Below are 23,123 nucleotides of genomic sequence, written 5' to 3' on the forward strand. Positions count from 1 at the left end.
GTTGTGTTGACCAGGTCAAAGCCTGGGATAAACCCTGTGCTCTCTTCGCACTCCTCCCCCTCTCCACCGAGCATGCTATCCTCTCCGTTCATCATCATTCGTCTGACGCCGGCCTTAATGATTGCAGCAGCTTCATTAAGGGCCTCGTTAAGTCTTGTCGTTAAGGCCGGTCATTAAGGTCCTTCGTTAAGAACCCCAGGCCTGGAACCGCTTGCTGCTGGCAGCCTTGACTGACCGTGAGCCCGAGCCCGGAGCTAATGGCTGACAACGGGATCTCTGAAGCTTTACTTGATGGCAACTGCACAGGAGTATCCGTGGCAACAATGCCCAGGTCACTGACTGGGCTGGTTGCCACGTTCCTGTTACTGTGTAAAGATTGTCCATCACCCCTTAAAAGACAGTTATGACTGTCGCTTTTTCAGCTTAACATTGAGGAGCCAGATAATGTTTGGATCTTTTAACTTTGATATTAAATATGCTAAAGAGGGTTTTGCCAACACCCTAGCAACCATCTGAAGTCAAATGTGCAACACCCTAGCATGCACTGAAGGTCTTTGAAGGTCAAGGAACCCATACGCTAAAAACAAAAACACTAAGGGACCTCGGCCAAACCTTAGGCTTATAAAATCAACTTTTTGTGAACATTGGTAAGAAGAAAGAGAGGCTACTTTGCCATCAGCAGCCGAAGCCTGAGTAAGCACAGTTAGCCATGGTGTGTCTGGGTAGCTCTCTCTGCCCTCTCATCACTCCCATTGTGATGCTGACCGGCACAGTAGTCTGTTAGCTAATGAATCAGAGCTGGGGATCAGACGCTTCTCTTCCAAGCATGTTGGCTACCTAGTGAGGCTGAAGTTCGAAGGCTGACCTCACATGGAAGCATGTGCTTGTCCTCACCTTCCTATTGTCGGGATTATTGTAAGTGATAGGGCCTTAGTCTTAGTGTCTTCGGAAGTGGGTGGGTTAATTGGCTTATCTTAAATTAACAGAACTTAGCAACCATAAACTCTCACTGTATACTGTATATATGTTTTCTACATTTGCTAAAATGTACAGTTTTCCAGCATAGAGGAGAACCATGAAACCAGGCAAATAACCTTGCATATACAGAACCGTTGCCTTTACTAAAAACCTGTAAATAAAAAGAAATAACTCTATATAATAATCATATGATATAGCTATGGTCTTTTAGGTGGTTGCTATGATGTCATTAAGCAGTTGTTGTTGTATGTAGGATGGTTTAGATACCATAACTGTTTAGGTGGTGCTACGTTGCTGCTATAGTATCTTAGGTGCTTGCTAGGATGTTGCTGAGCAGTTTACATGTTACAGATGGTTGCTAGGGTGTTGCTGTTTGGTCACTATGGTATTAGATTGTTTTAACTTCAGTGTTAAAAACTTTCTATAAATATTTTTGACAGGGTTTAAAATGTGATGCTGAGTTGTAGATCTATAGATAATGGCTGATATATATATATAGTTATATTTATAGGTTAAGGGATGCCAATGTTGACTTCGGCATATTAAGCTAAAGCTTTGTTCTTTAACACTGTAACAAGAACACCAGACTCATTGTTTGCGGTTATTCCTAATCCTTGCTGAAGAGAGTTGCAGTCCTTTTCAGTACATTGAGGTTAGCAAGCTAAAGACATTGCAGCCTGGATAGCTTTTAGCCTAGGGACCCCTTCGCTTCCTCAGGTTTGGCTTTGTCTTCTGATGTTTGTTTAGCTCCAGCTTGTGTGTTTTTTTTATGGGAGTGGATACTGAAGAGAGGAAAGTACTCAGTAAAAGCTACTCCGTTAGTTACTCCGTTCACTTCCCCAGCCTGCGGACACTAGCACAGGAAAAATCATGGTCACAAGGCCTAGTTTGTGTAGCAACCAGTATTCCCATATCTAGTGTCTTGAGTCTGGAGGTGATGCGCTGCTCTCCAGTGTTACGACACCATATTCTCCCAAAGTGGTGTTTCACCTGCTTTACTTGTTGAAAGTGGGCGGGGTTAATGTACAATTTGGGGGTGTCAATATAACAAGTCAAGAGAAAGTTCAGAAACAGTTTTGTGGTTTTGGAATTGACCCATTTTCCAGCTTAGTTTTGATTAAACTGGATTTTCTTTTTAAGGACGAGCAACAGTGTTTGATGTTGACCGTTTTTTCACTTCCATGGACAGAACTCTCGTCATTCAGCTATACCAAAGTTTTCCATTCCAATGCGCCTCTGAGCTGAAATCTGCTTAAAAAAGAACGTTTTCAGCCTGGTTTTAAAATGGTCTAGCTTCTTAAGCTAAATGTTGCTTCTTAACTTTATGAAGAACATTTGGCGGGACCTACTGACCAGTGCCTAATGATCTGAGAGTTGTGCTTGGTTCATATTGCTGCATCATCTCAGATAAATACACTGGTCCTACACCAATAAGTGATTTATAGACCTGTAGTAGCACCTTAAAGCCTATGCTGTAACGTAGCCATTGAAGGGAATTTAGAATGAGGGTGGTGTTTCTACTGAGAACTATCCTGGGAGCTGCATTTTGAATCAACTTGAGCCGTTACATTGTCTTTTTTTGGGTGTCCAGTTCGAAAACCCTTACAGTAAACAGTCCTGCCAGAAATAAAGGGGTGGGTGAGTTTCTCTCTAGCTTGATGTTCTTTAGGTGATTAAAATGTTAATTTAGTAACTATCTGACTATAAATTTGGATTTGAGGGCTCTCGAGTCCAGATAGGAAGCTAATCTGCCTTCATTGGTGTCCCCAAATAAAATAATCTGTTTTATCTTCATTCAAGTGCAGAACGTTTGGACCCATCCAGCAAGTGATGTGCTCAAGGCACCTACAGAGTGAGTCAAGGGGGCCTTATTCGTTTGAGTACGGTCTGCATAACTGTGATAAGATATCCAGTAGTCTTGTAGAATCTGGCCGAGAGGAAGCATGTATAAATGAAATAAGAGCGGCCCAAGAATCGAACCCTGGGGGACACCACAGGTCACTGGTGAGCTCTCAGAAACATTACTTTCCATTTCAACAAAGTAATTCCTGCCTTGCAGGCATGAACAGAACTATTTTAGCACTGATCCTGAGAGTCCAACCCAGTTCTCTGGTCTGTCTATAAGAACTGCATGGGCAGATTGAGAGTCTTTATTTAAACAAGTGTCATTGTATCAGTCTTATACTATAATTAGGCCGGAATCTTGACTGGAAATTGTCTACACAGTCTACACTTAATTGCTTTTGCATTGATTTGAAGTAGGTCTGTCATTACTTAGCAGCTGTCTAGCAAGTCTAGGTTTTTATTTTACATAAAGTGGCTTCACAATTGCAGGTTTAATGAGTTAGGAAAAGCACCTCGCATGAGAGAGGTGTTTACAATCTGTATTCGTGTATCCGATGCTGTAAAGTGAATCACGTTCTTTAAAAAGTTGATTGGTAAAGTGTTGAGACTGTGAATGGTTGATTACAGATGACTCACTGTATGAATTAAAATTTCATTACATTTCTTAAGATATTTTCTAGGGCTTTCTAGAAAATACAACAAAAACATCCTCCATTGCCACTCCCGCCCCCCCCCTCTTCCTTCCTGTGGTTGCCTGACCAACAGACCCCCAAAGAACCTATTCAATGTTCAACCCAAAGTTACTCTAAAGGTGCCAAAGCATGCGTTTTTAATATTTAACATGTTGCTTGAAGAATAAATCGTACAAATGTGCTCAGATGCAGTTTTACAAGCCCATTTACAACCCTGTTATTTTACCTCACAACGAACCATGCTGATTTGCCTTTTATGGTGGGCTCATAGAAAAAGAATGGCAAGCTCTGATTTTTCTAGGTTATTTATATCCTAGCATAACCTAGCCTAGCATAGCATAACTTATCATAGCTTTTAGGACTGTAACAAGAGCATTTTGTATTTCTTCCCTTCTCTTACTGGATAATATTGCTATACTCATCTCAGGTTATCTCGGTGTGCCCAGCTAGCCTCATCGCCTTCATATCAATGGACAGCTCGCTTTCCATGGACTGGCAATTGTGCAGATACCTACAGCTAGTACTATAGTACTATACCCGGTCAGCTAGCATTAGCTTTTAGCCTTTTTGGCCTCGCTTCCATATTCTCCCAAAGGAACTGTTGCATTTAGCCTAGAAAGGCTTTCGCTAGTGGGCTGGGTGTATGTACATTTTGGGGGCATGAATAAATGAGTAAATAATGAGTCAAGACCTGCATAACAGTTTTGGGGTTTTTGAATTGGCCTGTTCTTTTGAAGAAGGACACAACAGTGTTTGAGGTTCACGGTTTGTTACTTTCATGTATTGAACTCTCGCTATTGAACTATGCTGGTCTAAAAAATGTGGAGCTCCTTCACAGCAAAGTTGTCATGGTGACTTTCACACAATCTCTAGTCAAAGTCAAAGAGAAGATATGTGTTTATTATGAGAGAGCGATGATATTTTGTTTTTTAATGACGAGGAATAAAAATGCAAGGGGGCTTGTACGATACGTAGGCTTCAATAAGTCAAGTGGGCAATAATAACTTTTCATTAAATTCAGAATTACCGGCACAATGTAGCATTGATTTAAAGTTTGGAATCTGCCCGACAGAGAAGTTCTCCATGTGTTTTAATGAGCTACAAGCGAGGAATAATAATGTGGTATTACACCATGCTGTTGTTATCGCCGGCTCTAGCGGCAATATCCGCAGCTTCTGAGGGATAAGTAAGGCATGGCGATACTTTCCTTAGTAATGTCCCTGTTAAAAAGCAGGAGAAGGAGCGATCGAGGAGACGGCCCCACATACACAGGTTTTCCTGGTACTGTTACCCACTCTATGGCGTGGTGGGGCGGGGGGGGAGGGGGGGGTGGTGGTGGTGGGGGGTATGCAATGCAATCTGGGAACGCAATGAATATTTTGATTTGGGAAAAAAAGAATATCCATTCTGGTTCCATTGAGGGAAATGTGCTTAGCTGTTTCCACACTCGGATAGCCGCGAAACGCCGCTGTCTCCCCTGCTCCCATTTTTCTTCCAAACTTGCAATGTCACACTTCTGCGGGGAGTTGCATTATTATGGCGGGAGGGGGTCTGTTTTAGGCAGCTGTATTCTGGCCACGTATGAACAGTAATGAGAATGAATGCCGATGCGCTGGGTGGGCTCGTGGCTATTACGGAGCTTCGCTTGAACACTCCTTCTGTTCACGCTGCAGACAGTTCCGATTTGTTCGTTACGTCTGATCTCCCGCGCTGACTCTCCTGCACTCTGATTTGCGAAATGATCGTATTGGAATCTGTGTTTGACCAGTGTGGTTTAGTTTGAGTTGTATCTGCAGTAACCGTGATCACTTGCACGCAGTGGCCTGACTAAGAACTTAGCAGGTGGTTGCTATGTGGCTGCTATGATGTTGCCAGATGTTTGCTGTGGTATCCCAGTTGGTTGCAATTATATTGCGAAGTGGTTGCTAGAGGGATGTTATGTGGTTGCTATGGTGTTGCCAGGCATTTGCTATAGTATCCCAGGTAGTTGGTATGTGGCTGCTATGGTGTTGCTAGATTGTTGCTATGCTGTTGCTGGACAGGTGCTGTGGTTTTCCAGGTTGTTGCTGTGGGGTTGTTATGGTGTTGCCAGGAGGTTGCTATGTAGTTGCTAGATGACTTACATAGAGGTGCTAAGTGGTTGCTAGGGTGTTTCTTGGTGGTTGGTATAGTATCCCAGGTGGTTGCAATGGGGTAGTCTGTGCACTCCTGGTGAGACTCCGAGACGTTCTCCGTTCTTGGAATGCAGCTTTTTTTCATATAGGTCATGTGGTTCGCTGGAGGCCCAGAGCCTTCACAATGGCTTTGTAACCCTTTTCCAGACTGGTAGATTTCAGCGACTCCTCCGTGTTGGTATGTGTTAAGAATGTGGCATCATGTGCATAGATCAGCAGGTCAGACAGCCTCATCATCATGCCTGGCTGTGGGTTGATTTAATAGCTATAAGTCGGACGATCTGAAGCATTTAAATGTGACAAAAAATCTAAAATAGAAGACATTGGGGAAAATGCTTTTTCACAGCACTGTAAAGCAAATATATGAATTATTCATGGATGCATGCAATCTGAAGCTACACCTTGAATTTGTAAATGGCTTCACAACTAAGGAAATTGGCCCTGTTTTCTCAAAAGGGACTAATCCTATTCCCGTTAAACGCTTTCCTAAAAAAGAACAGTTGTGCCCATTAACATATAAATGCTTTTTTTTCATTTTTGAATGTGAGATATTTCACTAAAACAACCGGCTTTCCAAAAAAAAAGCTCTGGTGGAGCTCGTTTGTGGTGGTCAGCACCCATTTGCTTTAAAGGCCTCGAATCAGTTCCTAAGCCTCCATCCATCAGTTTTTATCTCCAATTTCATGTTTTGTTCCCCGCGTGTTTATTTTCGCCACCCTCCTCAGTTTGTTGTTCTTTATCCAAAGATTGATCCAAATGGCCGACTTTGATTTGTCTCTTTGTGAGCCGGAGGTTGGATTAGCGGTTTATGGCTTTTTTTTCTTGGCTTTCAAACTCCGACCTCCACCAACTGTATAATCTCTGATATTGGTTCCTTTCACCCCATCTCTTTAGCCGTCACTGTCTTCTAATCCCCCAGGCTCTTATCTCTTTGCTCTGTTTTCTCTCCCTCCCTCTCTCTCTCTCTCTCTCTCTCTCTCTCTCTCTCTCTTTGCCCTCTCTCTCTCTCAGCTCCACACAGACATGGACAGAGGTGATGGGCGCACGAGGTACGTGCTCCGGGGCGAAGGGGCGGGCTCCGTGTTTGTGATTGACGAGAAGACGGGCAACATCCACGTGACCAAGCCTTTGGACAGGGAGGAAAAGGATGAATACCGGCTGATCGCCACGGCAACAGACAGCCAGACGGAGCGTGCCTTGGAGCCCTCGTCCCAGTTCATCATCAGGGTGCAGGACATCAACGACAACCCACCTGTGTTCGAGGACGGGCCCTACAGCGCTACTGTCCCCGAGATGGCCAACATAGGTACTGTCACCAGAGGGCGTGAATCTCTGTCCTTGGGACGACTCGGGTCATCGGTTTCACCGCAGTTCAGTTTGATTTGAGTCCATCACTTTGCTACCGAGCAGCAGTAGTGGAATCAGCATAGGTGCCTGTGCAACAGAGAAGGTGGAGCATGCACACCCCCACTTTAAGTAAAATTATTCTTTAAATCTCTTAATAAAGTTTTATAAGTTATATAAGATTTTATTGACTTTCTATGTACATGTGTAAGTGCAGGAGTTAATCCAATTATGTTTTCAACATCAAAACAAAACAAAACTGACACATTACTGAAGCCAGTTTCACCAATTAAATGTTCCTACACAAAAGAAATTATGACTTAGTTTCTCTAAAGTTTGATAGATTCATTGGTAGATTAGTACTTAATATAAATAACTTCTATTATTATCAAAATTTTGGCTAATTAAATCAAAAGATGGCTTATAACCGAATATTCTTTTTTTAAATTTTGTTGAATTAATAGCCTATTTTCTACCTACTAAGATTATTACATAATCCGGCCTCTTTCCAGTTTTGGAGAAATAATGACTTATTTTCTCTATATTTTGGCTAATTAAGTCAAAAGATGGCTTAAAACAGAATCAAACAGTTTTCTATTGTACTTTTAATAAAATCCCATTTTATTCCCAATTTCTAAAAATAGAACGTATTATTTAAATAATAACTTAATATTAGGATGACTTATTGTCTCTGTTTTTTGGCTAATTAAGTTAAGCCTTATAATAGAAACAAATAAATTGAATAATTAAGTCATAAGATGGCTTAATGGATCATTTATTTTTAATTTTGTAGAAATAATCTTTTCTAGTAATAGGATGGCTTGTAACAGAATGAAATGTCTTTCCACAATTTTGTTTTTCAAAATGTTGGCTAACTAACTCATGAGATGGCTTATAACAAAATGTTTTCTCTCAGTTTGCAGAAATAATAACTTAATATTTAAATTATAACTTTAAATATCAAGAAAATCTTGACAAATTGACAAATTTTCTATATTTTGGCTAATTAAGTCCTAAGATGGTGTATATCAAACAATTTATTTCTAATTTTGTAGAAATATATACATTTTATCTACTCATAGGATGGCTTATAACAGAATCAAATGTTTTCCCTCAGTTTTGTAGAAATGATTACTTATTTTTTCTACATTTTGGCTAACTAACTCATGATATGGCTTATAACAGAATCAGAATTTGGCTAATTAAATCAAAAGGCTTAGAACATAAACAGTGTTCTATAACACTCCCCAGTGCTTTACAGAGAAGGTTGGATGCTTTGGATCTTCAGCGATTCCTTTTCTCCTCCAGTTTCCCCTTCGGTTACCTTAAATACTAGTTCATTTTGGTCTTGTCTGTCCACAAGGCTTTTTCACGGACCCCTGCGGGGTCTTTAGGTAGGTTTTTTTTAATTAACTGTCACCTGGCCATCCAGTTTTGTTGACTGGCTAGTGGACAGCATATTACACTGCAAGCCTCTGGACAATAGTCACTAATTAATATGCACCTGTCTCCTGAAGAGTGTATCTCATCTGTCAGAGGGGTGTATGGGAAGTCTTCATTGCTGTGGAGGTCTTTCTTTGCCCAACAGTCCCATTATGGCTACAAGCAGTTGATTTTGAGAAGCCTAACAAATATTAGCTTACTGTCTTATTCTTGTTTCTCAGCTTTAATGATGCTTTCCTTGATGTCCATTGGCCCAGCTATGGTCCTCGGAAGCCTAGAGTCAAGACTAGATGCTAAAAGCTCTCCTACACCTGCACTATTCACAAACACCTGTGAGGCCTCATGTCCCAAGCGTCATGGTCACTGTATATTGAGGACGCTGGATGTATGTATACTGTACATCAATCCACAGGGCATTTCACTTGTGCAGTCTTACACTCTCAGTCCCGGTGTCAGTGTGTCAGTTGGCTGACCATGAAATATTCGCTCAGCCTTGGGTTTTGATCAAAGATCACCCCATGCAGGATGAGCAGATTTATAGAGGCTCCCCGTCAAGCGAGAGCACTGACAAGGTCGCCGTGCCGATGCTCATCAGGAGTGCTGTCGTGTAAAAACCCAGATCAAGTGCACCCTGTAATTTTCAGCGCTGAACACTTTAATGACCTTTGTTCTGTCAATAACAGCATTACTGGAAAGAAAGGAAATTGTCTCCCAGGTCGCACTCGCTCAGTGTCGCTCGCTTGCCTGAAAGTGACAGTTGGACCCGTCTGCAGCACTTCGGCATTAAATAGATTTTAATTTATATTAATAAATTTGACAGCATTTACAAGCCTATTTATCACCCTGTTATTTTACAAACAACAACAACAACAACAAAAAACTTTGATTGGATGGTATCTGTTATCAAATAGCCTAGATGCAGTTTTACAAGCCTATTTACCACCCTGTTATTTTACCTCAGAACTAAACACTGGTTCTTCTTTTACGGTGGGCTTGAAAAAAAAAAGAAGCTTTTATTGGATGGTATCTGTAATCAAGACCATCCACAGCGGCATAACGTAGCACAGCCTAGCTTAGCCTAGGTTAGCGTAGCTTAGAACTGTAAGGTCTGCACCAGTTCTGCGTGAAACAGGTTTTTAATGATTTTCCAGAAATCTACTGCAATTTGAACAACATTAGGGACGTTCCGCATGAAAAAGTGCTACAGTTTGCGGAGCGTTGAAGGGAAGGCTGTCTATAGTCTGTTACAACAGCAGTTGGAGTTAGCATTAGCAGTGGAAAATATCAGAAATGCATTTATTGAGTATTTAAGGTGTTGTTTGAGTAGCCCAGATGCAGTTTTCCAAGCCCATTTAACACCCTGTTATTTTACATTGGAATGAAATGAGCTGATTTTCCTTTGGCGGACTTGAGCTAGTTGAGCAAAGGTTGTCTCTGTTCTAAAATGACAGCATTTGGAGTTAGCGTTAGCGCTGGATAATGTCACCAGCTCCTTTTAGGCCGGATTTCAGGCTCGCTGTGTCAACCTTGCTGTTGCACGACTGTTTTTGATTGGTTGCTCTGATGTTCGCTCCAATTCCTCTGCGGTCTTCTGTAGCAGCACTTTAAGGCCAGCTATGGCAATGGCAAGTCTATCATGGGTTCAAATCTGGCCCAGTGGCAGCATATAAACATTAAAAGGGGCCAAAGAATGAATTCATTGAGTATTTTAAGTTGTTGTTTGATGCATAAATCCTAAATATTTTGGGTGAAAAATGCTCAGATGCAGTTTTACAAGCCTATTTACCACCCTGTTATTGTGCCTCGGAATGGAACTTTTCCTTTTACGCTGGGTTTGGGAAAATAATAAAAGCTCTACTTTTATTGGCTGGTTTACATCACCGAAATGACCCACAGCAATCTAGCCTACATAGCACAGCCGTGCAACATAGCATAGACTAGCCTAGCTTAGCATAGGTTAGAACTGTAACGGCTGCATTGAATGGGTTTTAATCCATTTCCACAAACCTACTGCACCTTCGAAAGCACCAGCGACGTTCCACAGAAGCACACCACCTTCAAGTGCTCCAGTTTGAGGAAGGTCAAGCAAAGGTCGTCTCTGTAGCAGCTGGCGTTAGCGTTAGCGTTAGTGCTGGAAAATGTGACTTGTGTTTTCGTCTCTTTTTAGGGCAGATTTCGGGCTGCCTTGTGAGCGTTGCATCAACCTCGCTGTCGCGCAGCGTTTTTTTTTTTTTTTTTTTTTTTGATCTGCTGCTCCGGCGCTCGCTCCTTTTTCTTCTGCGGCCTTCCATTTGCATTCCACAGTGCCTTAACTACCTGTGATAGATCAGTAATCAGCGCACCACCCCACCCCTCTCTCGCTCTTGCACACTCTCTCTCTCAGTGACACCGTCGGGCCTTTGATGTCAGAAAACAGCAACAGCTGCTCCCACAAATCCCTTCTTCCCTCTTAGCTTGTCAGGCGGTGCCCCATGGGAAACGTAGTCTTTTCTCCACTGTATATGTATTTTTCTTTTCTTTTTTTCCTTCCTCCCTCACCCCATTTCCCTCCTTCTTCTTCCCACCCCAAAACAATTTCCATCCTTCACATGACGGATGACAGTCTTTGATATATTTGGTGGAGGAGGGGAAGAAAAAGTCTATATTTGTCAGGGACAGAGGATGGAAACAGGACATGTGGGACTCAAGGAGGGTGGTGAGGGAAGGAGGGGGGCAGGGGATTGGTGATGACGGCTGGAGAAGGAGGGGGGGGTCTAGCAGAAGGAGAGATTGAGAGAGGGGGCAAAAGGGAATTGGAGACGGAGATGAAGAGAAATGAAGTGAGACAGAGTGAGCGCCGAGAGAAGGAAGGTAAGCAGCAGGGGAAAAGGAGAAAGTGAATAAAGTATTTGTCACACCGCAGCGAGGGGTAGAGAGAGGGATGCCAAAATGAGGGGAGAGAGGTGTCAGTCCGTGTGAAGTGGAGGCTGTTGTGAACTGTTCTTTATTGATCAGGCCCCTCTTGTTTTTCCTTCTCTCTCTCAGGCACGTCCATTGTCCAAGTGACGGCGACTGACGCGGATGACCCCACCTATGGGAACAGTGCTCGGCTGGTCTACACGCTGGTCCAAGGCCAGCCACACTTCTCCGTTGACCCACAAACAGGTCAGGCCCTCTGTTCAGCCTCAACCCAATGCCTCCTTCAACTACCTCTTTCCATTCACTGACCTACGGCCACCCTCTTAGCGATAACTAAACAGTACGGCATTCCTCTGGTTAAGGGTCCCGTGGTTAAGGGCGAAATTGAGTCAGTTTTAGGTGGTTCGAGTTGATTCATGAGTCAAGTCCAAGTCAAGTCGTGCACCAGTTAATGGCAAGTCTGTTGAAGTTGGAGCACAATTAAGTTAAAGAGTCTGTTTAAGGCAAGTCTGTGTTGTGTTGTGTTGTGAGTTAAAGGTGAAAGGTGAGGCACAACTCTTAAGGGTGGACCTTAGATGAGTCGCGAGTCTGAGTCGCTATAGGACAGCCTATATAGCTATATAGCAGCATTTCTTGTGATGATTTACATCATTTTAGTGTTGGGCTGCTGTCATTTTTAGCAGCATACAGGTGATGTTCGCAGTGACTCAAGAATTGTGCACAAATAGTCCGGATTAGAACGAAAATATACACGTACACCTGACTCATTCCACCCTTCCATCCCCCGTCTGGACCAACTCACCAGTCACAGTAACAACTGCTTATTAAATGCAACTGAACTCTAGGTTGAATGTAAGTGATTGCTGAATGTTACCCCACACATGACTCTAACCCTTACCTTTACCTTACCCTTATTCTTTTATGGTTAGGTTAAAGGTTTGGGTTAAGGTTAAGGTTAATGTTAGATGAATGCTTGATGAGCATCTATCACATATTTACAATGGACCATCTAAAGAATTTATACTTATGTTTGACCCTCATTTAAACAACTGTAAACTATTTCAAAACATTTCATCAAAACTTTGGAGTTTACTACAACTGCTTTGATAGTCCTTTACTGGTGTTTTGTGGCGAATCTAACCAAAATATGCTAATCTAACCAATTTTTATGTCCCAGGTTAGCACTGTTAGCGATACCAGTTGAAAACTGGCATTATGTGCCATATTTGCACTTCCGAACATCATGAAAACATGTCCTTAGATAGAAGTTGGACAATATTGAGTGTATGACTGATTTAATGAGATACAAATAGACAGAAGTGCTGATAAACTGTTGATGTGTGGTGCGGCCATCTTTCTGAACTCTGGGTTGGTCAGGCAAATAGGAAATCCAACTTTCCTGTTTGAAATAGAATGCAGCATTAGACATTGGTTTGCTTCTGATTGTTGAAGTGAGTGGGAGTGAAATGGCCAGATGTAAAGAGCTCTCTGAGTCCTCCAGAGAGAATGGCTGCAGATGCAGATGAGTCTGGGAAAGGATTTAAAAAGATCTCCCAACAATTAGAAATCAGCCATTCCACAACTGCCAAAATGGCCAGATCAGATCATCCTAGCAAGTTCAGCCCAAGAGCAGACCTCAAGATGTTTAAAATAGTTTCCAACGGTCATAAAGTCAGCATAGGATCTAAAGGTAGCTCTTGCCACAGTGTACCATCAGAAACAGACCAATCAAGTCATTTCATTTTCATGGAAGGTATGCAAGGAGGAAACCCTTACTGTCCAATAAAAAAAAACCCCAAAACATCAGATCAGGCCTAAAATTGGCCACTGAACACCCAGACAAGCACCAGGATGTCTGGAAAAGTGTGCTGTGGACAGAACATTTCAGAGTTTAACTATTTGGACACAGTGGCAGAGGACATGTTTGATGGACAGAATCTTTTTTTTTATTTTTATTTTTTTTTTTTTGCACGTATTCGTCACTGTACAGTGTGGACTGTACAGCGAAATGTGTCCTCCGCATTTAACCCATCTGGTAGTGAACAAACACTCACACACACACACGTGTTAGGGGCAGTGAGTACACACACACACCCAGAGCGGTGGGCAGCCAACTCCAGCGCCCGGGGAGCAGAGAGGGTAAAGGGCCTTGTTCAAGGGCCCAACAGTGGCAGCTTGCCGAGCCCGGGAATCGAACCCACAACCCTGTTATCGATATCCCGGCGCTCTAACCGCTGAGCCACCACTGCACCAAAGGAGCTTTTGGAGGATGCGGGCAATCTGAGGACAAGAACCCATATCAACTGTGAAGCATGGAGGGGGACATATCATGGTTTGGGGCAGATTTGCTGAAGCAAGGCCTGTTAAGATCTCCATAATAGAATCTGCTATACATTGTCCAAAAGTTGGTTAGCCATGCAACATGACAATGAGTCAACAGAAGTGGAGAGTTCTGAAATGACCAGAGTCAAAAAGCCAGACCTAAAACCTGTTGAGGTGCCTTGGGTTCATTTGAAACTGAGACTGTGTATGCTAAACACTTCTCAAATATTACACAGCTGATAGAATTCTACATGGAGGAGTGGGAAAATCTTCTTCCAGTCAGTGTCAGTGATTAAGGTTAGTTCAGTCACGGAGTGGGTATGCCAGCTATTAGGGCGTAGGGTGTCTTAACCTTTTCTTCAGGAAGAATTGACATCTTTTTTTGCATTTTCTGAATAAATAAATGTTTCTGTTTGTTTTTGTTTTATAGATATTGTTCGGAGAAAGATATAGACGTTTTCTTTGTTCACACGACTGCATAGATCACATATATTTCAGTGTTCACCTTATTTTGCACTGTCCACTTTCGAGGTTTTTTTTTCTTGCACCTTTGTGTTAGAGTTTCTGGCCATTCAGTAGCAAAATATCATTGTCTTATATTCCAAATAAAAGCCCCCCCCCCCCCCCCCCCCCCCTTGTCATGGAAAATGAGGTAAATAAGATAAATATAGGTTGCATACAAGAGAATTCCACTTTATATTGCCATATGAGATTTCAAATGGGATGGCCTAGTAAATGCACTTACAGGTCCGCTGTGGCAATGGCAAATCTGGCCCAGCTGCAGCAGCGGCATTTATGAATCGTCATGGCATTTCATCTCTGGCCCACTTGCAGCCTGCCATCTGAAATATACAGCATTTCATCTTTCAGCCAAAACTGGTCCTTCTGTTGCCAGCTGTGACTGTGTTCTGGCACCTGGACATAGACTAAGTCATCAGCGTCATTCCCCGGTAGTGTGCGGGGCGAATGAAAGTCTAAAAAGGAGTGGGCCAAAATTGGGCTATGACTCATTTGTTGTCTGGGAATGATTGGGAAGATATAGTGTATTCAAAATATGGGGTATTATTACCATAGTTGAATTTGTTTAATTTGTTTAAAAAACAACACCAGGCTGCTTTGGGACACTGCTTTGGGGAACTGCATACACTTCAGCTTACACAGTGCAAGAGAAATAGACTTTCTGAAACTGTATGACATACTATAATGATGTGATGCTTAACTGACAGTTAGCCTGTAGTTTGCATAGCAAGTATGCCAGCTAATGAGTGTATTAATAAATCCAGCTTAAGTTTTGGCAAGTTGTTGTAAGTTTTTGTAATGTACAAAAATTAGATTACCAAGATTAGCTATTGCACTAGCTAGCACAATTGCTAACCAAAGTACATGATTTACATTTTTCTTTTTCCACAATAGGGTTGCAGATCCTGATTCAATCAGCTTTGTTCGTTTCGCTACATTGAGTCACAAGTCAGTTAAGTGTAAGGGTTGAGTCGCATTGAATACATTCAGACTGAGTCACAGGTCAGTTAGGAGCAAATCTATGTTGAGACACAGGTCAGTCCTAGAGTCCAAGTTATGTCAGGAGTCAATTCAGGGCAAGTCCAAGTCGAGTCCTGTGTCATTTCATAAGTTGGTTAGCAGCAAATCTGAGAGTCGAGACAAGTTGAAGTCAGCTAAGGACAAGTCTGTAAATAGCAAGTCTAGGTTGAGTAATAGCCAGTTATAGCCAGTTATATAGAATAAAGTCAGTTTAGGGCGAGTCAAAATCAAGTCATGAGGCAGCTTAGGACCGTGAGTCAATTAAGAGCAAATTTGAGTTACAAGCCAGCTAAGGGTGAGTCGTAGACGATTTGTGAATCAGTTTGGGGTAAGTTGAGTGGAGTCCCATGGTTAAGGGCGAAATCGAGTCGAGCCGTGAGTCAAGTTAAGTTGTGTATCAGTTAATGGGAAGTCTGTGTTGTGTTGTCAGTTAAGGGTGAATTTCAGTTGAGTCGTGAGTCAGTTCTGGGCATTGATTGAGTCTAAGTCACGCGTCAGTTAAAGTCAAGTCAGGAGTCAGCTGATTCATGAGTCAGTTTAGGAGGAATCTAGTTGCATCGCAAATTAAGGAGAAGTCTAGGTTGAATTATGAGCCAGTTAACTCCAAGCCTGAGGGGTTAAGGGCTAGAGTCAGCTGAAGAAAAGTCCAGGTTGAGTCACGTGTGAGTTAATGGCAGGTCTGTGTTAAGGTGCAAGTCAGTCAATGTACAAATAGCAAGTGAGTTAAAGGTGAGTCTGAGTCAGGTCATGAGTCAATGAACAAGTCAGCATGTGATTATAAGTGAGAATTTGTTTCCGAGTCACCGCCTCGCATTCCCATCTGCAGATTTTTGGCTGAATTATCAGTTTAAAATAACTCTCTGTGTAGCAGCGATTGGCATCCTGCAAGCGTTTCCCGAAACCAAGCCAAGAACCTTCCCACTTCTGTTTTCCACTCTTCCACGTCCCGCCACCTTTCCTCAACGCCACGTCCTCGGCCTCAGCCTCAGCCGCCCCAGCCCACTTTTGCTGTTCTTGCTTTCTCTGCTTCCGTGTGCTAATCCTGCTCCAATTGTCAGAAATGTATTTAGAACCTGCAAAGTGCTGCAGTGCCTATGACGTTTCTCAGAAGGTTGGGAAAACAAAAAGATGCGACTTCAAAGGGAAGATGTCACCAAAGGTTCAGGAGCTATTAAATGAGGTGCCTAAAATGCACCGGGGACCGTTGGCTGTCGTGCACTTCTGCGAAGGGCCTTTCTCCTGCTACCCTGCTGCCCAGGAGAAAGAGGCTTTTAAGCGGAAAGGGTGCTGAGGGGGTGGTGGAGTGAAAGGGGGGAGGGGAGTGTTTGGTGGCTCGAGGTGGAGAGGACAGTGGCCATTTTCGGAAAAAAAAAAAAAAAATCACTTCTGTTCCTTTGTGCTTTGCCGGCTGATTGGCTGGCAGCCGTGTGAGCAGGGGCGATTTTACACACAGAGCCTAGCGCTAGCTGTGTTTGTGTATGCGTGGGTGTGTGTGTGTAGGCGAGCTCATGTGTGTACGTGCGTTTTTTTTTATGAGAGAGCTCATGGGGGGGTGGTGCTTAAGAAGAGAGAGAAGAGCGAGAGGGAGTAGAGAGATAGAGCGAGAGAATGAAAGAGCGAGGTAGAGGGGTGGCGTGTACTATGAGAATGCGTATTAGCGCCATTGTGCGCGCCGCATGTTTGTGTAACAGTTGGCGTATTGTGCCTCTGTCTACGTGGATAATGGACTTCCTTTGTGTTTTGATTCCATTTGGCCGCCTAATGAAACCTAATTAATTTTGTTGACATTTGTGAACCCCATGCTGATATGAACGAGAGGGCTTTTTTTTCTTCTTTTTTTTTCTTGAAGGGGTTTGAATGCTAATCAAGCATATTAACCTAATTCTGTCCTGCATGCATAGCGTGGTATTCTCTTTCACTCATTAGCGCAAATTAGCATTCTGAGCCACGGCGTTCAGAAAGGTCTTCCTCCTCATATATACTCGTTATTATTAAACCTGCCTCATAATATTTAATGGCTATTTTATACGCTCCCCAGACGCGTGGCTAGGGCCTAGCCTGTGGCTCCCTACATCTTGCAGGTGTACAGTTGTACAGAGATTGTACAGAGAATGTAGCCCATCTGCGGATACAACTGGGTGAACTTCAACACTGCGAATTTGCGAACCTCAGAGGCGAGAGTCAATAACACAATACAGGGGCCGGTGCTATGCTCACTTCAGTCTAGGAAAAAAAAAAGCAAACACTATGAAGGAACTGCTTATTATTGCTGCTTCAGGACTGCCCATTCTGTACAAGTGCGGCGTTAAGGACTACAAACGCATCAATAAATGGAACACAGCCAGGAACACAGGTCTTATCTGGGATTATCTGGAATATATGTACATAAACGTGTCTTATGGAAAAGTAGTCCCCGCAAGGGCTCTAAATGGCTCAGTGGTCCAATGCGCTACCACTATGACCCGGGGGTCGCAATGTAGTGTTTGTAAATGCGTGGATTTCCTGTGATTTGCAAAGGCTCAGGTGTGTTAGCAGATCAGTCCTGAGGCATGTCACCATTTGAAATTAGTAACTCTTAGTAACAGCTGAATCACATTTCCAAGATTTATAAACTCTTAGGCTTCAAACCTTGTACTAACACTTATCAAACATGGGCTCTTCTAACTGTCTAAAGATCTGAAAGTGAAAGTAATCTGTGCACACAAGGCAAGGGGAAGGCTTGTGGTTTCTGCAGTGTGGAATATCAGTAAGAATTGGCAATGCAGGGGAATTGTGGAGGTCTGGAGGACCATGGAAACTCACAGATAGAACTGCTCATATGCTTGAAAAGAAAGACACATTAAAACCCCTCCAGGACTGCCAAAAAAAACCAAGGAAGGCTTAGGTGGTGTACTGTTCTACTGTGCAGCGTTGCTTGTACAAATATAATCTTCTTGGAAGAGTCATATACCAATCACCCTTCACATATACCAATGAGTAGGCCCCCCTTGGGCCATCACAATAGATCTGATCATATGAGGCATGGACTCCACATAACCACCTCTGAAGTGGTCCTGTGGTATCTGTCACCAAGACATTATCAGCCTATCCTCTAAGTTGTGAGGTGGGGCCTCTATGGATCGCATCAATGATCCCTGCACGCCCAATATACCTTGTCAGCGGTATACTGGTTGTCCTTGTTTGGAGCACACTGGTAATACTCTACAAGACCAGCCTGATGTTTTGGAGATGTTCAGAACCAGTCATCTAGCCATCACTATTTGGTTCTTGTTAAAGTGGCTCAGATTTTTATGATTGTCTATTTTTCCTGCTTTTAACACATCACCTCAAGTCCTTGGCCAAAGACAGTAGACGTGCATTTGGAGAAAAACTGGAATTCATTCACTGCATTTCACGTGAAGAACACATTGTTAGCTGTGAGACAAGGAGTTGTATCACGAGTTTAGCACATATTAACCTTGTAAGTAGCAATTTAACAGTGACTCTGCAAAGTGCCCTGCCATAGAGCTGCCACTGTTTCAACTGAATGCTGGCTACACTGCCTCTTGTGTTTACAGTCAGTGACATATCTAGAACCTTCAGAATGCCCACAATGACATCAATTTCCTCATGTAAAAGCAATATATGACTGGTTGATTGCTAAGTCTTTCTTAATAGTGTTGCTAGTTCATCTGATGTGTAAGGCCTTCAGTGCAGCTCCTGGAATATTAACCAATAGGATAGCTTGTGTGGAGTTTCTGCCTAAATACCACTGGAAGAAAAATTGATTTCGAGATCCTAAGCATTCCACATAAAACTTAATAATGTAATTATACAATTACTCAACTACATGTAGACTTTAAATACAACAGGGATAATGAGTCTATTAAATAGAAATCAACTACAGACTATAGAGCTGTATTGTCTTTAGTTCCCCGAAACGGTCAGATCTTCTTTGAATGCCTTGAATGCCCTAAGGGTGGGCCTCATAAAGTGTCCAGTGAGTTGAAGAACACGCCAGGTGTTTCTGATAAACTGGACAGTAAGGGGGCCACAGCAAAATAAAAGTTGTGATGATGTTATTTTGTGCCAGTGGCCAGTATGACAATATAAGTTCTCTGACAATATGAAAAAGATTTGATATTGAGAACCAGCTGGTGGCTATGAGGACATTATATAGTGAATCATTACTCTCTCTCTCCCCATCTCTATATCTCTTCCCCTCCCAGGAATTCTGCGCACAGCCGTGCCCGACCTGGACAGAGAAACCCAAGATCAGTACCTCGTGGTGCTTCAGGCCAAAGACATGGGTGGCCATCTTGGTGGGCTTTCTGGAACCACCACAGTTACTGTGAGGCTGACTGATGTCAACGACAACCCTCCACACTTCACACAGAGTGAGTTCCATCTGCATGTACACACTGGCCTCTCTACGCACATGTACACCTACACATTTACACTGCCTACACAGTGTTTGGAGAAGCATAGCTTGTTGAAATGTTGATGAGGTGTGTTGGTGGTATGGAGTATGGAGCTGGTGTGTTGGTGGTATGGAGCTGGTGTGTTGGTGGTATGGAGTTGGTGTGTTGGTGGTATGGAGTTGGTGTGTTGGTGGTATGGAGCTGGTGTGTTGGTGGTATGGAGTATTGAGCTGGTGTGTTGGTGGTATGGAGCTTTTGTGTTGGGGGTATGGAGTATGGAGCTGGGTGTTGGTGGTATGGAATATGGAGCTGGTGTGTTGGTGGTATGGAATATGGAGCTGGTGTGTTGGGGTATGGAGTATGGAGCTGGGTGTTGGTGGTATGGAGTATGGAGCTGGTGTGTTGATATGGAGCTGGTGTGTTGGTATGGAGCTGGTGTGTTGGTATGGAGCTGGTGTGTTGGTGGTATGGGGTATGGAGCTGGTGTGTTGGTATGGAGCTGGTGTGTTGGTGGTATGGAGTATGGAGTTGGTGTGTTGGTGGTATGGAGCTGGTGTGTTGGTGGTATGGAGTATGGAGCTGGTGTGTTGGTGGTATGGAGTATGTAGCTGGTGTGTTGATATGGAGCTGGTGTGCTGGTGGTAAGGAGTATGTAGCTGGTGTGTTGATGATATGGAGCTGGTGTGCTGGTGGTATGGAGTATGGAGCTGGCGTGTTGGTGGTATGGAGCTGGTGTGTTGGTGGTATGGAGTATGGAGCTGGTGTGTTGGTGGTATGGAGTATGTAGCTGGTGTGTTGATGATATGGAGCTGGTGTGCTGGTGGTATGGAGTATGGAGCTGGTGTGTTGGTGGTATGGAGCTGGTGTGTTGGTGGTATGGAGTATGGAGCTGGTGTGTTGGTGGTATGGAGTATGGAGCTGGTGTGTTGGTGGTATGGAGCTGGTGTGTTGGTGGTATGGAGCTGGCGTGTTGGTGGTATGGAGCTGGCGTGTTGGTGGTATGGAGCTGGCGTGTTGGTGGTATGGAGTATGGAGCTGGTGTGTTGGTGGTATGGAGTATGGAGCTGGTGTGTTTGGTGGTATGGAATATGGAGCTGGTGTGTTGGTGGTATGGAGTATGGAGCTGGTGTGTTGGTGGTATGGAGTATGGAGCTGGTGTGTTGGTGGTATGGAGTATGGAGCTGGTGTGTTGGTGGTATGGAGCTGGTGTATTGGTGGTATGGAGTATGGAGCTGGTGTGTTGGGGGTATGGAGAATGGAGCTGGTGTGTTGGTGGTATGGAGTATGGAGCTGGTGTGTTGGTGGTATGGAGCTGGTGTATTGGTGGTATGGAGTATGGAGCTGGTGTGTTGGGGGTATGGAGAATGGAGCTGGTGTGTTGGTGGTATGGAGTATGGAGCTGGTGTGTTGGTGGTATGGAGTATGGAGCTGGTGTGTTGGTGGTATGGAGCTGGTGTGTTGGTGGTATGGAGCTGGTGTGTTGATGGTATGGAGTTGGTGTGTTGGTGGTATGGAGTATGGAGCTGGTGTGTTGGTGGTATGGAGCTGGTGTGTTGGTGGTATGGAGTATGGAGCTGGTGTGTTGGTGGTATGGAGCTGGTGTGTTGGTGGTATGGAGTATGGAGCTGGTGGTATGGAGTATGGAGCTGGTGTGTTGGTGGTATGGAGCTGGTGTGTTGGTGGTATGGAGCTGGTGTGTTGGTGGTATGGAATATGGAGCTGGTGTGTTGGTGGTATGGAATATGGAGCTGGTGTGTTGGTGGTATGGGGTATGGGGCTGGTGTGTTGATGGTATGGGGTATGGGGCTGGTGTGTTGGGGCTATGGAGTATGGAGCTGGTGTGTTGATGATATGGAGCTGGTGTGTTGAGGGTATGGAGTATGGAGCTGGTGTGTTGGTGGTATGGAATATGGAGCTGGTGTGTTGGTGGTATGGGGTATGGGGCTGGTGTGTTGATGGTATGGGGTATGGGGCTGGTGTGTTGGGGCTATGGAGTATGGAGCTGGTGTGTTGATGATATGGAGCTGGTGTGTTGAGGGTATGGAGTATGGAGCTGGTGTGTTGGTGGTATGGGGTATGGAGCTGGTGTGTTGGTGGTATGGGGTATGGGGCTGGTGTGTTGATGGTATGGGGTATGGGGCTGGTGTGTTGGGGCTATGGAGTATGGAGCTGGTGTGTTGATGGTATGGGGTATGGAGCTGGTGTGTCGAGGGTATGGAGTATGGAGCTGGTGTGTTGGTGGTATGGAGTATGGAGCTGGTGTGTTGGTGGTATGGAGTATGGAGCTGGTGTGTTGGTGGTATGGAGTATGGAGCTGGTGTGTTGGTGGTATGGAGTATGGAGCTGGTGTGTTGGTGGTATGGAGTATGGGGCTGGTGTGTTGATGGTATGGGGTATGGGGCTGGTGTGTTGGGGCTATGGAGTATGGAGCTGGTGTGTTGGTGGTATGGAGCTGGTGTGTTGGTGGTATGGAGTATGGAGCTGGTGTGTTGGTGGTATGGAGTATGGAGCTGGTAGTCCTCACCAGAAAATCCACAAAATCATACGTTTACAAAGGAACGAATAAATAAATACTGAGGCATTTTGAAGTTTCTGATGACAGCCAGTGTTTTATTGATGATAATATAATCTCTAGAATGTGTTAATTAAATTTCATTGGAATGCAAAAAACTAAAAAACAAAAAACAGGCCAAGATTGAAATGAATGAGCTACTTTGATGGCATTATAATTCATTTGCATATTTAAAGGGTAATCTTCAGTATAGTGGTTAAATCCTGATACAGTAGCCAGCAGAGGAATCAGATTATGTTAGGGCTTTGCAGTACAGCATTTGAATTCTCCACACAAACCTTACCTCTTACTCTCCTGTTCCTAGAACCATTCTCACTCTCCCGGCCTTCCTCAGACCTTTCTCTCCTCACTCCCCCTTTCTTTCTCAAAACAAAAACACACACTAAGCACATATTCTGTACACTGTTGTCTTTTAAATCTTGATCTTCGTGCAGTGATGTCAAGTCAAGTCAAGTCAAATTTATCTGTATAGCGCTTTTTACAACTGTTGTTGTCACAAAGCAGCTTTGCATACTTAAAGGACAGAGACAGAGAAGAAAGAATGATGTAGTTGTATGATGTAGTTGTATAGTTACATACTTAATGCTAGTGTTGTCACGGTACCCCTTTTTCATGTCCCGATACCGATACTGCAACCTTGCGTATCTGCTGATACCGATATCTGATATCTGATGCCATCCGATCTTTTCCTCCCTTATAACTCTTAGACCCTTAGATACATTTTGCATGATAGTTTAATGTAACTTTATTCACCTAAAAATTCCAAAAAATTTCTATGAGACAGTCACACATGCCATGTTACTTTCAGAAGATTCTAGGCTACTTAAATATGTAAAACAAATTGAGATGTAAATATTAACTAATATAAGTACAAATTTGACCATATTTTGATCAGAAATTTTCTTCATGCCTGAAG

At 43.5% G+C, this 23,123-nt stretch overlaps 1 protein-coding gene across 5 annotated transcripts in view; it reads left to right on the forward strand.

Annotated features, from left to right (window-relative positions):
* Positions 1 to 23,123, forward strand: part of cdh24b (cadherin 24, type 2b) — a 248,342-nt gene that overhangs the window by 123,672 nt on the left and 101,547 nt on the right. For all 5 annotated transcript variants that reach the window (XM_072688280.1, XM_072688282.1, XM_072688285.1 and 2 more), the window contains 3 exons: positions 6,701 to 6,995; positions 11,501 to 11,620; positions 19,444 to 19,611. In XM_072688280.1, the coding sequence (XP_072544381.1) occupies positions 6,701 to 6,995; positions 11,501 to 11,620; positions 19,444 to 19,611 (583 nt within the window). The remainder of the gene's footprint in view (positions 1 to 6,700; positions 6,996 to 11,500; positions 11,621 to 19,443; positions 19,612 to 23,123) is intronic.

The sequence above is a fragment of the Salminus brasiliensis genome, chromosome 9 (assembly GCF_030463535.1).
Source record: "Salminus brasiliensis chromosome 9, fSalBra1.hap2, whole genome shotgun sequence".
Taxonomy (NCBI): Eukaryota; Metazoa; Chordata; class Actinopteri; order Characiformes; family Bryconidae; genus Salminus; species Salminus brasiliensis.